Genomic DNA, 15,798 nt, shown 5'->3' with positions numbered 1-15,798 from the left:
GGTATCATCTTACTAGTGTATTGATAGATCTTTGGACTTCTCACTGGCAGAATAAGAAGAAGTGCTTCTGGTGAATTAAGTGTGTGTCATTCAACTGTAGAGAAATCATCTACTTGCACAGAAAGTTGTGATTGGCTACTGTAATATTGGTTCATGTGCAAACATACATGCCCTGAAGCAAGACATTTACTCTGGCAAATTACATTCAAATTAGGAATATTTCATTGGGTTCTCGATTCTATTTGTTTTGGTTGACATCTCACTGTCCATGTAAACTTGTGAGGCTTCATATCCAATGTAGTCATTTAAGATGTTTAGAATATCCACGGTTTTAGAGAATTGGGCCACTTTCTGATGGGAGGGAGATGCATTACCTGTCAGAAACTCCAAGATAGGAGTGGCCACAGCAGTACTTTTTTTCCTTTGGATACCTGCTGATAACGCATCTAGTTAAGAAATGTCTTGTGGCCAATACAGGCCCATCTCCCCTTACGACTGCTCTCTTTGGAACAAAGTTAAGGGGGTTCAGTAATTGGTATTGACTTCTGCGGAATCAAGGGGAAAGCTACTTAATAGAAAATGTTTTGGATAAAATCTCTGAGACTGTAAATTGCCTCTTTACTAAGGCTGAGTAGCAGATGATATCACACCTTGGCTACAAGTCCTTAAGGGTGGCCAATTTCAAGTGTATGTCTTTTTTGTCATGTTGGATGGCTTTTTGTACTCTGAAAGCTCTCCCAAAAATGTTTCCTGACTTGGAGGATAGATGTTTTCGCTGCCAGCAATTGGGAGCAGGTGATTGGCTTCATATTTGTTTGCATGTCCCTATGTTTACCCAGTTTTGGGAGGCAATAACTGGGGCACTTAGTAATGGTTTGCAAATTCAACTTTAGACTGAGGCTGCTGTAGCTCTTTTTGGCATGTCCAAACTAAGTCAAATTGTCTTTAAAGCAAAAAAAGGGACGGAAGATTTTATTGCAATAGCCTCTCTAGTGGCTCGCTCATTGGTTTTGCGGAATTGGAGGATTTTTCGAGTACTCACATATGAACAATGGTATAATAAAATTACTCGCACACAGAAATTTGAAGAAGCCTAGGCAAAAAGGGTGGGAGCAACTAGAAGGTTTGTGCGGGTGTGGACTAATTTAGAGGGAGTAGATTGTGACCCGATGTAATTGTTGAGTGATTGGATGTTCTTGTCTTCGAATCCTTGAACTATATGAACAATACAGCTTTGCTTTCCATATTATCAGTATATATGTTTATTGATGAACTGTGCGATTACTTAAAATCATTACAGTGTATAAAAATACAGTTTGGTTCAAATAAAATACAATAAAATACAGTAAAATTACGCCCCCCCCCCCTGCTCGACCTACACCGGTCAGGGACCATTGGTGCAGCTATGTGGTCTCGATACTGACTGTGTTCACTGGTACTATACATTATTAATATTAAAAAGAATTAAAGTTTTTCAGAGTCATCATGAGACCTCGCTTACTAGAGTCTGGAAGGCGTGTAAAAGTTCGACATCCTCAGTTGCACTGTGGACTTTATCGGCCCCTGAGTCGGCCCCAGCTTTTCGGCGACTCCCTGTGTGGATTACCAACTTTAGGGCGGCGGGTCATAGGGCTCTTCGGGATGGTGTCCTTTAGTTGGTTTTCGAGTGCCATTTTAACTTGATGGATGAACTTGCCTATCCTGGCTAATAAACATGTTGTGGTTTCAGAGAAACACCAATCCGAGGCCTCTCTGCAAGTTCTGTGACCCAAGATACGTAGTGCCGGACGTAGCAATCGCTGTCGGTCACTGGCCAGCTTAGGGCAGCAACATAGCAAGTGTAGCCAGGATTCTCTGCGATAGTTGCAAAGTCGGCAGGCAGTGGCTCCGTCCGAGCGTGCCCAACGTGGGTTAAAGTCCATTATCCTGAGGGCCAAGAGGCGCATAAACAGAATTTTTTGTCTTGCTTCGATTGTTAGTGAGTCTTATAAGTATGGTTGAGGTTTACCAGGAGTGTAGGACTTGTCCAAGGCCAACGTTAGCGGGTTGGGCCGAAGCGAGAAAAGGTCTAGCTCAAAGGAAATAGACTGGACTTGGCGCTTGACGGCTTTTGCCCAGGCGGAATATGGGATTTTGTGTAAGTGCAGATTCCGCCCCTCGATCTTCAGAAGATCAATGGCTAGTTCCACCTTGGCTTGCCATGGGGAGCCCTCTTCCCAAAAGATGGTTTTTAGCGAGTGCTTCAAGGTGTTTTCGGGAGACTTCAGAACTCTGATGTAGTATTTTAGCAGTTCCCCCAGTAGTACCAGTTCAGGACGTTTCAGGCCAATTTCCAGTCTCACCCTGTTATTCCGCGCCTGTTTGGGGGCTCGTAGCACCATCTTATAAGCTTTCACCTGTGCCGCTTGGACCACTTTCTCAAAAGCCCCTGGATAGGCTATATGGCCGTACGTGATGGCGGGGATCAATTTAGCCCTAAGTACTGTCAGCATCGGGTCTGCAGAGGGACTGGCCAGGCCGTGGCTTAGACGTCTTAGAGATGTAATTATTTTATCAATTTTTGGTTTAAGCGTCTTCAGATGTTTGAGTGCAGTGGCCCTCTTTGATACCCATGTGCCCAGGTAGTTGTAGGATGGGGCCGTGGTGATACGGTGTTCCCCCAGAGACCATGAAGCTTTTGTTTTATGTGGATGTTTGCCAAAGATTATTATCTTAGTCTTGCACACATTAATGAGTAACTCGTTCTCCTTGTTGTACGTGGCGAGACTGTTTAAGGCTCTTTGGAGGCCTACCCTGGTGTGGTCCATAATTACTGTGTCATCTGCATACTGGAGCGTACCCAGAACCAGCTTACCCAGTCTGGGAGGTGCTAGGTTGGCATCTTTCAGGGCTTGCCCCATGTCTGCAGTGTACAAGTTGAAAAGCAGGGGGGCCAGGACACACCCCTGCTTTAATCCCGAGTTAGTGGCAATTCTTGTGGTTGCAGATGTGGCGCTTAGTTTCACCTGAACCCAGGTCCCCTCATAAAGTGCTTTTATGGCCTTTAGAAGATCTCTAGGGATCCCCCAAGACTCTAGTTTTGCCCAGAGCCGGCTTCTGTTCAGGCGGTCAAAGGCCGTTGAATAATCGATAAAGCAACAGAACAGGGGCAGCTTATTCCGCGTGTTGGCCGTCTTGGCGAGGTACGAAAGCGCTATGATGTTATCCAGCGTAGAACAGTTAGCCCTGAAGCCAGTCTGTGAGGGCGGGAGTATGCCGTTCTTATCCACCCAAGTTTTCAGGTCCTTAAGTAGAAGGCGGGCATAGACCTTAGCTTCAATGTCAAGGAGGGCTATCAGTCTGTAATTAGCCGGGTTAGAGTGGTCACCTTTTTTATGTATAGGAAAGAGAATTGAACCTTTCCAGGAAAATGGCAGGGTTGCGGTTGCGAATGCGTGGTTAAATAGAGGAGTAAGTTTGGAAGCGAAGAATGCAGGATCTTTCTTAAAAACCTGTGCGGGGATCCCGTTAGGTCCAGGGGCACCATCGGCTCTGATGGCTTTGATGTGCTTTACAATCGCCGCCTCCGAGAATTTTCCAGAGCGAGTCGGACTTAATTCTGCATTCGGGGCACTTTCAGAGCTGATGGTAGCTGCCGCCGCCTTGGACCAGCCGGATATGCTGTGAAACATCCAATTTGGCTCACAGGTGTACAGCCCCTTTGCATACTGTTCCCAAACTTTTCCTCCAACACTGTTAACCTTGTGTATGCCTCCTGATGACAAGCTATTGATGTAACGCCAGAGCTTGCTATTATCTTTTCCTTTGATTATGGAAAACACTGTCAACCAGTTCTGATCGGTTCGTTTTCTTTTCAAATCCCAAATGTTCTTTTTGTACTTAGCTCGCAAAACAGCAATGGGGGGCCCCCTGGCGGGTAGATACCTTTCTTGTTTGCTCTCACTGCCTTGTTAAGCGCCTGCTTAGCCAGCTTAAGACTGTAGGTTTTTTGGTGGCCTGGGTTGACATTTTTTTGCCCGCTTCTTGATTGGTGAGTGTTGCCCAGGTACTTCAATAAGTCATTGGTCAGTGTTTCCCATAGATGTATTATACTATCTTGTGGACTTGGTTCTGTCACCCTGTTGGCTACGAATGCATTGAGTCTGTGGCTAAGATTGGTCGACCATTTTATTCGTTTAAGGACAAAGTGGTGTTCTTCGCCTGTGGTCATACCAATTGCGGCGTTGGGGTCCGCCTGTTCTCGTGTCAGGTTGAGTGTGACACGAAGGGGCCTATGGTCGCTTTCGGCTCTGTCGTCCACAGTGAAATTGCAAAGTTTGTTGGCCAGTCCTGCATTGATGAAGATATAGTCTATAGTGGAGACATTCCTGAAGGTCGGGTGGGCGGACCATGCGCAGTTGCGCGTTTTTTGTATCCCGTGGGTGGATTGCAAGTTGTAATTTGCTAAAAGTTCAATCAGTTGAGCTGACTTCCTGCTAGGTGCTGTCATGGGTAGCAGGTCCAGGCCTCTCAGGTTAAAGTCACCGACTATGATTACATCGTGGTGCAAGCGGCTTATTAATAGATCTTCCAGGGCGGTGGTGAATGATTCCAAGCCGTGTGGGGAATGAAGTTTTGCAGGGTTGAGGTAACAGTTGATTAATAAAAGCGGGCGGGTTGTTTGATCCGCTCTCAGTCCTTCTATTGAGATAGCTTGTAGATCAGGTGGCTCCAGAGATAGTTCTTTTACGTTAAATTTGCAGGCGTGGCTTACGAAGATTGACAGACCCCCTGACGGGCGACCAAAGATCGTCCTTTTGGTTGCTGATTTAAAGTTTTCGTGGAAGCCAGCAATTGGTGAGGTGGACCTCGCCCAAGTCTCCTGGATACATAATATGTCCCCCTGTGCGAGATAGTCATGGGTGGCAGTAACCCTGCGGATGTTATTTAACCCTGCAATGTTCCATGAGATGATGCTAAGGTTACGATCCTGGCCTCTTAATGGGCACGCGCGATTGGTGTTTTCATATGAGTGGGAGGGGTTAGGAGCCCCGTCTCCATGTGTCCTCTGGGAGGGCCAGTCCTTGCTGAGGACGCTGCACGATGCGCTGTTTTCCGTTTAGCAAGATTTTTATTTTTAGCGGGGATCTAGGCCTCCCAGGTTTCACTCCCCCATCAGAACTTGTGGAATTTGTGCCTTTGAGAACAGAGATGGATTGTTGTAGGCCATAATGTGGTCTGAGGACGTGCGGATATTTTGGAACCCTGGGGGCGGTGACTTCTATACCCCATTCTGCCAGTTGCAAGGCTTCATGGAGGACAGCTTTTTGGACTTGCTGGTTTGCTAGTCCGACTATGGTGGAATCACCATGGGTGTCTGTCTCCAGGCTCTTGAACATCACCCATTCGATCATCACCGAGGTGATGTGTGCCAGGGAGTCAATGTGGCCGAAGAGTCGTACGATGTTTGACCTGTTCAGAATGTCAAAGGAGTCCATGGCTGTAAATCTGGGGGTGAACAGCAGCTCGTAAATAACTGGTGGCTTATTATTTTCTGGGGAGCGCCGTTGTGCCCCTTCGCCAGGGGACTCATGCCTCTGATGAATTGGGTGTGCAATGATTGTGTGGCGGTCACCTGGGCACTGTCTGTCTGAGATCATAATTGGGGGGCTTGCCTCTCTTGACTGTCCATGCTGCTCATCGTTGATAGCGCTCGGGTGTGGGGGGGTTATTATATGTGGCTCCTGATTGCTGGCTACCTGGTGCCTCAGTTGGTGGACCTGCCAGACAGGGCAGTCCCAACTGCGCTCCCAGATATGGAGGGCGGGTTGATTCTGTTTTATATTGGGGGACCCAACCAGTTGGACCATTGATGCTGGAAAGTCCTCCGGAAACCACTTGTGAGGGCCGTGGAAGAAGCTCCACATTACAATAGCCCACCGGAGGAGGGATTGAGTGCCTGGGGGCCTCACAAGGGACAGGTGGTACATCACTTGGCTTAACAGTCTTCAGTGCATGGTTTAGGGTGAAGATAGGAAAAGGTGTTTTGAGAGAACTTTCAGTTATAGTGGCGCCGGAAGTTATTATGGCTGGTGGTATGATCCTGCTTTTGCTTTTTAAGTTTCTTTAGTTGTTTATTTAGTCTTTTTTTTGCTCTCCGTGACAGCGGTGCATTTGCACCAGCCAATGCGCATTTGGCCTTTTCCGAGAGAGGAATGCTGACGGATGAGTCGTCGCTTTCGGTGTCAGGGTCCAAAACCACAAGGTCCCCGCTTCCTTGTTCTGGCATGGTGAGCTTGTTGCATGGCACGGCCAACGAACCTTTTGGTGAGCTGCTGACCGTGGTGCAGAGGTCGTTCAGTACATCATGCACTCTCGTCAAAGCTGGTGGCTTTTGAGTCATCTGTGTTTGAGGGGACCTCTCTCCAAGGCCCTTGGCTAATGTGAGCATATCTTTTAAAACTTCGGGTAGGCTTGCCCATTTTTCTATAATGGCGGCACCAGAGTTGATATTGACCACGTGGGCTTCAAATAGCACCTCTAACTTTGCTAGTTTGTCGTCTTGGCGCACTAAGTGCTGGGCGATTGAGTGCAGGAGATCAACTTGAACCTCCATCTTCGTGGACTGCCACAATAAGGCCCTGGCCATGGTGTCCTGCACTTCTCTTATTATGGACAGGTTTAATTCTTTGACCGTGACCTCATCGACTGAGTCTTGATGTTGTGTTGGGCCCAGGGGGCTCCATGCCTCCGTCTGCTGCGATCTCCTGGGATTAATTCTGGCTGAGTATGTGGGGCTGTCTTCTAGTGTGCGCTCTATTGAGTGTTCTAATTTTTGCAGGAACGATGCCGTTAGCGCGGCCATACCCGGAGTGGTCGTCTCCGTTGTTGCCCAGAGTGTCACTGGCGTGCACAGGTGCGTCCCAGGGCTCGTTGGGGGGGAGGGTGTGGTGCCCGTGTTTTGATTTGCGCTAACTGTCTCCTTCTGTGCACCCTCGGTGGTGCTCCTGTGAACTTCCGCTAGGATCCTTAACGGGCTTTTCGCACTGGCAGTAGAATGGGGAAGGACTTCCTGGCTACTAGCGTCTTCCGGGTTTTGTACTTTTCCGGAGTCTGCAGGCTCGCAAGAGTAACTGCGGGAATGGTCTTGCCTTGATAATGGCAACCTCGATGTGCCACTGCCCTCGGGTCCTTGTAGACTCATGTCCGTGGCTGTCAGGCCACTGGGGGCCTGAAAAAATTGGGTGATGAGACCCTGTGGGAGAGATTTGCCAGGGACTGAGTCCTGAGAACTTTGGAAGTTGGTGCCTTTGGTGCTCCTAGTTGTCCTTCTTAGTGCCGTATTCTCCGGGTTCACCTCCGCCCCCACCTCCTCCTCCTCCTTCGTGCTCGTCTTGATCTTTTTAAGCGTCATCCTTTGAACACCTTTGGGCACCGTAAGCTAGGGCTGTGTAATGTGGGAGTGTGGTAGGGTCTACTTACTTGTATTCCTGGTATTCCTGGTTATTGAAGTGACTCCCCTGTGGGGTCCTTGAGCTTATACTGGGCAGCCTTTTTTTCAGGGGGAGAGGGAGAGGGCGGCGGCAAGCGGAGCACACAGGGGGACCGCAGGCTGGACGACCTAGTCAGGCAGCCCCTTGGTCCACACCCTCAGCTCTTACTTTGCGACTGCCTCTAATGGCTGCCGCGCTCGCCACTGCCACTGCCACTTACCTCCATGCTGGCTGCTCGGTTAGCCTTCAAAACTCCAGGTTCCAGACTCCAGGCTCTCCGGTTGCTCTGGTACACGCTCCGGTTCGCACTCCGGAAAGTTCCAAAAGTCCAAAGATCCAAAAGGCACCCGACAGCTGCCTCAACTAATGGTGCTGTGGATGCTGTGACCCTGCACGTCCAGCACCAGGCGAGCTCCAGTCAGGTGAGCCCTGGAGGGGAGTTCCGGCAGCTGCGGCGTGCAGCAGCGCTGGGCTGGGCTGGACTAATCGTGGCTATCGTGGCTATTGTGGCTGCAGCTGCTTGCTGAGTCTTGCTGCTTTTCGGCTTACGGTGATAGGTGTGGAGCGGCGGTTGGACGGAGCGGAAGAACGGAACAGCAGTCCCCCGCTGGCGGTGGGCGACCAGCTACCGGCTGCCTGCTACTGTCCACCGTCTGTTTTTAGAGCTCGGAGCTCGGAGCACCGCTGCTGCTGACTCGTGGTGCAGTCCTGACATTTCTGGCGAGCTGACTTTCCGCACACTAGCGAACTCAGTATCTCGTTGATGTCTTGTTCATTGCCTGGCTTATCTTCACATTTACTCCATTCTTTTTTCAGCGTTCGCCTCAGAGCCGACCCTGTAGCAGCTTACGGATCGCTTCACCACTACTGCAGGACTTGCAGTGGATGTTGCAGTGGATATTGCTTCCTTCGCTCCCCTCACTTGGGGGAGCAAGAGCAGGAGAAGGTAAGCAGGGCTCACGCACCGCCAGACCGTCGAGCCGACAGGACCCGCTCCCAACCCCCAGCGGGCGAGCACTGCCTGTTATTGCTATTGCTGCTAATCCTGCTATTACTCCTGTTTTTGCTCCCGCAGTGCAATCAGGGAAAGTGGCCGCCACAAGTGCAGGGAGCCCCCTGCGCTCGACCCGGGTGCAGTCACCGCCTTTTCCTTTTCCTTTTTTGTCTTCGGAGCTCACAGGTGTGGCTATGGTTGTCGCTACCAGTATATGCATTGTTAAAGCTAGTCTCAGCACTACACACTTTATTATGTTCAAGAGAGACTAGGTAATACTAAACTGAAGTTATAAATATAAATTCATTTTTAATTTTAATTATGAACTATACCTATTTTTACATTGTTAATACAATTCTACGATGGAACACATTTTTCTGCTATTAAAAAAAAATAATACATCTCACTGGGCTACACCAGTGTCTGATCATTGTGGAATCTGCATTTATGAATCAAACAGCTGATGAAAAAACATTTTAAATAAGCTGACACTGCTTGTTAGGCCTGTATAATTTTTATGGGCAAAATTACCTTTGCAATTTCTTCCTGGAATGCCAGTAGGTTCAGGTAGGAAATGTTGACCATATCAGGACCATAGGCCACAGTAACCATGCGGCTCTCGAGCCGACCTCCGAAGTTTCCCACTTCCAGTTGTTCTCGGACTTTTGGATCCTATAATACAGAATAAAACAAGTGCACTGGTTAGATTGATCAAATGAGTGTGGGATGCAGCGTCATTTCAAAATAGCTGCACCCTACCACAACTAGTTCTACTTAAATTCACCATATTGTTGCCGCCAAGGGTTTGATGTACGTAACTATTTTTAAAAACATGCAATGTTTGCGAACTGAAGAATAGAATTTTACTATGTAGTGATCTCAGTTTCAAAGACGCATGCTGTAGATGCATGTTGCAGGCAACTCTTCCAAATTGCAAATCGGTATGAGATGTATAAATGTGTGGGACCATATACTGGTTGCAAAACATTGAAAAGGGTGACAAACCAGTCACAAAAGGCAGGGAGTTCCCTTGGCCTTCCTTCCCTTCAGTGAATATTTAAGAAACATGTGGGGAGTAGGTAGTGGTCCAGGAGACCACTGTCAATTCTCAAACAAATATTAAAGAAAAGGTCAACATTTTCTTTAAACAGAGCCTTAATTCCTTTAAGGAAAATGGAAGGTATTTAAAAAAAACTCATGCTGGTAAACTGACCTAAGATGATCACCATACCTGTGATTGTGAATGGCCATAGTAAGTTGCAAATTGCAAACTGCCTAATGACTATTCATAATTCAAAAGTCAGATTCCATTCACCAAATCTCAGTGTGCAATTTGCAATTACTTTTAGCAAATGGAATTTTTGTACATAAGGCTCTAAGGGCCAAATGTATGACCCGTTTTTGCATGCGCAACAGGTTTATGACCCGTTTGCGCATGCAAAAACCTACAGGGCAATGTACAAACCCTATTTAGCGAGTCGAAATTCATGTGCAACACTGTGCCCTGTGTGTAAAGCACACGCTACGGTGCTTATATGTGCAAGAGGTGTTTCCTCTCGAGTTGTACACCTCATTTTAGCGAACAACTCAGCATGGAGCTCAGCCTGGGGCCAGGACCATGTGCACTTGCGCGATGTCGCTGGGCCCGCAATGAACCTGTTTTCCGGGCAGAGGCTCCGTCCGGAGGAAACACCTCTTGCACATATAAGCACCGTAGCGTGTGCTTTACACACATGGCACTGACAAACTCATACAAACTCCTGTAACACCCTACACATATATGGTCCTGACGAAAGGCAATAGAAGAAAAGGCCTGACTGAAACTAGTTGACCGCACAGGACGTCGGAGGCCATAAGCCTTCCGTGCACGTCCGAAAGCCTTTGTTTTTATTGACTTCCTGGGGCCCACCATTAAAACAGTCTTTGGGACACCCAGGAAAGTATTTTACACCTCACTCAGAGCACACTCACAGCATTGTCACGAACCCAAAAACCCGCTCCGCAGTAATCAGGCGTCAAAGCACACCTGAGGTACACTCGCTACCTCGGGTGGGGCCCAATGATGAAGCATGTCACCAACTAGGATGGTGGGTGAGGGCCTTCATAAAACCTAATGGTTTTCCTCCACCCACAGACATACAAACATTTTAAACCAGAGCTAGTTCTCATTGATTGCTAACATATAAACTGGGGAAACGGACTAGCCACTCTAGTTCTCCTCTCTCTTTTTGATTACAACATAACACGGTGTTATGACACTATTCATAAGAGGTGGGAACTGATAGAGCGCTTTAAGCACTCTAAACTATATAGATACAATATACTCATGGTTTAAACGCATTTACTGATATTTGTATCGTGTGCCATGTATTATGTTTATCAAATGCATTTATTCAGCATCCTAAACATAGAATTGTAATATGTATTTTCAAGTAGGATTTATATATATTAGAGACACTATCATTCCTGTAAGCATAACGTGCAGGATGACATTATATTCATCTCGATGTAACTGTGTGTTGTCTTAAGTTGCCTGCACTGTAGGCCCAGAGCTGCAGGTTGTTGACAGTTTTGAAACCCTTGATAGGTAAAGAAATAATTAAATGAATTGTTTGTGTGAACGAGAACAGTATGCTCTCATCCCTTTGCAGGTACAAGAATTCGACCTCTTTATTCTTAGTTTAAGGAGATAACCGGAATGTCTTTGAAGAGTCTGAGAAGCGGGAAGGGAGGATACCTTCTGTGCCTGGCCTATCTGCACTCCAAGGCCACTCGAAGGAAAGAAGACCTAATTAAAGAAGCAATGGAAATCTACTACAAACATTTGAAAGTGAAATAATTGGTCATGTGATACATTTAGGAGGGGGGGCTGAGTTTGTCCTTTTTGCATTATGCGCAGGGACAGAGAAATCAGACATCTAGATTTTCGGAGGAGAAGGAGCATTCTAAGAGTGAGCTCCATAGCTTTAAGCTATCTTGACCCATTTGACATGAGTACTTTTCAGGAAGTCTACACATGCTGACACCTTTGGGAATTGAGATTTGGGGTAGCAGCCAGGAATATTACCAACAAGAGTGGTGTAGGGAAAGAAAATGTATGCTTTCCTTTCTAATGAAAAAGAATTTAGATTCCGCCTCCATCTTGGGGTGTATCTTGCTTCTTGAATGTATCACTTTGTGCCTGCTATGAAAAATAAATTATATGCGTAGATTTGGCTCTGTATTGATTTTTCTGTACCTATATTCGATAATCCTCAGATGCGTGTATATCCAATTATTTTTGGCTTTATAATAAAATCCATAAATTAGATTTCAGAGTCTGTGGTCTTTTAAACATGACTGAATTGTAGGTATAATTTTGAAGTGTTTACTCCCCTCAACCACTTTCAGAAGGGAAATAAAAGAACATCAGTGCTAAATTTGGAAGGGAAGGCAAGGACTAAATTTAGCGTAATCAAAACCAGGCAATTACACTGCTTTGAGTACTCATCTATTTTCATGCCAATGTTGGTGTAACTCTGTTAAGCTTCTCTTCCTGTAGCAGAAAGAAACTATTCATGTAGCTGTTAAAATACGAAACATGTCTTTAGTGAACTCCCTCCTTTATTTTTCTTACCTTAGAATGGATCAGCACAAAACTTTACATGCTAAACCTAAACTTGATACTACTTTTTGGTAATAATTGTATAGATTCATACTTGGTGCAAATTTGAAATGGATTTGCGTTGGAAACTTTAACCTAACTATAAAAGGAGAGACAATATTGGTGAATCTATAATATGTATATATTACACAGTGGCTTTCACCACTGTTTAGTTATGGTTTAGAAACACTTTCCACTGAAAATGCAATTTTTTTTTTAATTGGATTGAATTGAAATTACATTTACATAGCGTTTATTACTCCTGACGAGGCCTATAACTTTCATTTCATTGGACAGATCTGTTCCAATTTTATACTCCCTTGGCATATGCAAACTTGTTAGCCAGCAGTTATTTATTCCGGAAGCTGGCTCGTGACTGGTGGAAATCTGTTCAGTAGTTTTTGTCTTGAAAAATAGGACATGTGGATTGGAATGAGTTAACAGTTTTGTACATCTTGACAATTATAAATGCATGTATTGATTTGCTTTAGAACCATTTCAAGAATATGCATGACGATTGGCAGCTGCTTAGAATGTTAAACCTATTGTTGGCACGTTCAATTTCATGCTGATATATCATTACAAATGGGACCACAACGTGGTTCGTTTTCCAATAACTTTGGCACAGTGTGAACATCTGCACTAAGATGTTTAGAAGAATGAGTTTGCCAAGATTTCTCCGAAAAATAAAAGGAACAGTGCCTAATAATAACTGTTTCAAAAAGGGGGTGGTGATGGACAGAGTATCTGAGTTAATCAGAACACTCCTACCCAGTCAACAGATCAGGGCTTGATCCATCACCGTTTTTTAGCTCACTGCACCATCCCAGTTCAGAACCTGGCTATATGCAAATTAGTCTGTCCCTGGCCCAGTGCATCATGGGAACAGGGCAGACCAAACTACCAAGCCAATTCTTCACTGGAAAGGAAGCAAGCTTCCGGGGACCGGTTTCTGGCATTACAGCCGTCTTCGGCCCGGCTTGCTTGAATCCTGATGGTGCAGTGAGCAAAGGACTCATGTCTGAGCATACCCTTCCACACTTGTGGTGGCCAAAATATTTCAAAAAGGGGGTGGTGATGGACAGAGTATCTGAGTTAATCAGAACACTCCTACCCAGTCAACAGATCAGGGCTTGATCCATCACCGTTTTTTAGCTCACTGCACCATCCCAGTTCAGAACCTGGCTATATGCAAATTAGTCTGTCCCTGGCCCAGCGCATCATGGGAACAGGGCAGACCAAACTACCAAGCCAATTCTTCACTGGAAAGGAAGCAAGCTTCCGGGGACCGGTTTCTGGCATTACAGCCGTCTTCGGCCCGGCTTGCTTGAATCCTGATGGTGCAGTGAGCAAGGGACTCATGTCTGAGCATACCCTTCCACACTTGTGGTGGCCAAAATATTTCAAAAGGGGGGTGGTGATGGACAGAGTATCTGAGTTAATCAGAACACTCCTACCCAGTCAACAGATCAGGGCTTGATCCATCACCGTTTTTTAGCTCTCTGCACCATCCCAGTTCAGAACCTGGCTATATGCAAATTAGTCTGTCCCTGGCCCAGTGCATCATGGGAACAGGGCAGACCAAACTACCAAGCCAATTCTTCACTGGAAAGGAAACAAGCTTCCGGGGACCGGTTTCTGGCATTACAGCCGTCTTCGGCCCGGCTTGCTTGAATCCTGATGGTGCAGTGAGCAAGGGACTCATGTCTGAGCATACCCTTCCACACTTGTGGTGGCCAAAATATTTCAAAAAGGGGGTGGTGATGGACAGAGTATCTGAGTTAATCAGAACACTCCTACCCAGTCAACAGATCAGGGCTTGATCCATCACCGTTTTTTAGCTCACTGCACCATCCCAGTTCAGAACCTGGCTATATGCAAATTAGTCTGTCCCTGGCCCAGTGCATCATGGGAACAGGGCAGACCAAACTACCAAGCCAATTCTTCACTGGAAAGGAAGCAAGCTTCCGGGGACCGGTTTCTGGCATTACAGCCGTCTTCGGCCCGGCTTGCTTGAATCCTGATGGTGCAGTGAGCAAGGGACTCATTTCTGAGCATACCCTTCCACACTTGTGGTGGCCAAAATATTTCAAAAAGGGGGTGGTGATGGACAGAGTATCTGAGTTAATCAGAACACTCCTACCCAGTCAACAGATCAGGGCTTGATCCATCACCGTTTTTTAGCTCACTGCACCATCCCAGTTCAGAACCTGGCTATATGCAAATTAGTCTGTCCCTGGCCTAGTGCATCATGGGAACAGGGCAGACCAAACTACCAAGCCAATTCTTCACTGGAAAGGAAGCAAGCTTCCGGGGACCGGTTTCTGGCATTACAGCCGTCTTCGGCCCGGCTTGCTTGAATCCTGATGGTGCAGTGAGCAAGGGACTCATGTCTGAGCATACCCTTCCACACTTGTGGTGGCCAAAATATTTCAAAAAGGGGGTGGTGATGGACAGAGTATCTGAGTTAATCAGAACACTCCTACCCAGTCAACAGATCAGGGCTTGATCCATCACCGTTTTTTAGCTCACTGCACCATCCCAGTTCAGAACCTGGCTATATGCAAATTAGTCTGTCCCTGGCCCAGTGCATCATGGGAACAGGGCAGACCAAACTACCAAGCCAATTCTTCACTGGAAAGGAAGCAAGCTTCCGGGGACCGGTTTCTGGCATTACAGCCGTCTTCGGCCCGGCTTGCTTGAATCCTGATGGTGCAGTGAGCAAGGGACTCATGTCTGAGCATACCCTTCCACACTTGTGGTGGCCAAAATATTTCAAAAAGGGGGTGGTGATGGACAGAGTATCTGAGTTAATCAGAACACTCCTACCCAGTCAACAGATCAGGGCTTGATCCATCACCGTTTTTTAGCTCACTGCACCATCCCAGTTCAGAACATGGCTATATGCAAATTAGTCTGTCCCTGGCCCAGTGCATCATGGGAACAGGGCAGACCAAACTACCAAGCCAATTCTTCACTGGAAAGGAAGCAAGCTTCCGGGGACCGGTTTCTGGCATTACAGCCGTCTTCGGCCCGGCTTGCTTGAATCCTGATGGTGCAGTGAGCAAGGGACTCATGTCTGAGCATACCCTTCCACACTTGTGGTGGCCAAAATATTTCAAAAAGGGGGTGGTGATGGACAGAGTATCTGAGTTAATCAGAACACTCCTACCCAGTCAACAGATCAGGGCTTGATCCATCACCGTTTTTTAGCTCACTGCACCATCCCAGTTCAGAACCTGGCTATATGCAAATTAGTCTGTCCCTGGCCCAGCGCATCATGGGAACAGGGCAGACCAAACTACCAAGCCAATTCTTCACTGGAAAGGAAGCAAGCTTCCGGGGACCGGTTTCTGGCATTACAGCCGTCTTCAGCCCGGCTTGCTTGAATCCTGATGGTGCAGTGAGCAAGGGACTCATGTCTGAGCATACCCTTCCACACTTGTGGTGGCCAAAATATTTCAAAAGGGGGGTGGTGATGGACAGAGTATCTGAGTTAATCAGAACACTCCTACCCAGTCAACAGATCAGGGCTTGATCTATCACCGTTTTTTAGCTCACTGCACCATCCCAGTTCAGAACCTGGCTATATGCAAATTAGTCTGTCCCTGGCCCAGTGCATCATGGGAACAGGGCAGACCAAACTACCAAGCCAATTCTTCACTGGAAAGGAAGCAAGCTTCCGGGGA

At 46.9% G+C, this 15,798-nt stretch overlaps 1 protein-coding gene across 2 annotated transcripts in view; it reads right to left on the bottom strand.

The window, feature by feature from the left end:
- The window catches only part of PLCB1 (phospholipase C beta 1), a 2,228,480-nt gene that overhangs the window by 1,297,335 nt on the left and 915,347 nt on the right, over window positions 1–15,798 (bottom strand). For both annotated transcript variants that reach the window (XM_078649524.1, XM_078649525.1), the window contains exon 4: window positions 8,998–9,138. In XM_078649524.1, coding sequence (XP_078505650.1) covers window positions 8,998–9,138 — 141 coding nt within the window. The remainder of the gene's footprint in view (window positions 1–8,997; window positions 9,139–15,798) is intronic.

The sequence above is a fragment of the Lissotriton helveticus genome, chromosome 6, assembly GCF_964261635.1.
Source record: "Lissotriton helveticus chromosome 6, aLisHel1.1, whole genome shotgun sequence".
Classification (NCBI taxonomy): domain Eukaryota; kingdom Metazoa; phylum Chordata; class Amphibia; order Caudata; family Salamandridae; genus Lissotriton; species Lissotriton helveticus.
Note: the sequence above shows the minus strand (reverse complement) of the source record. Positions and strands in the feature narration are given on the sequence as shown.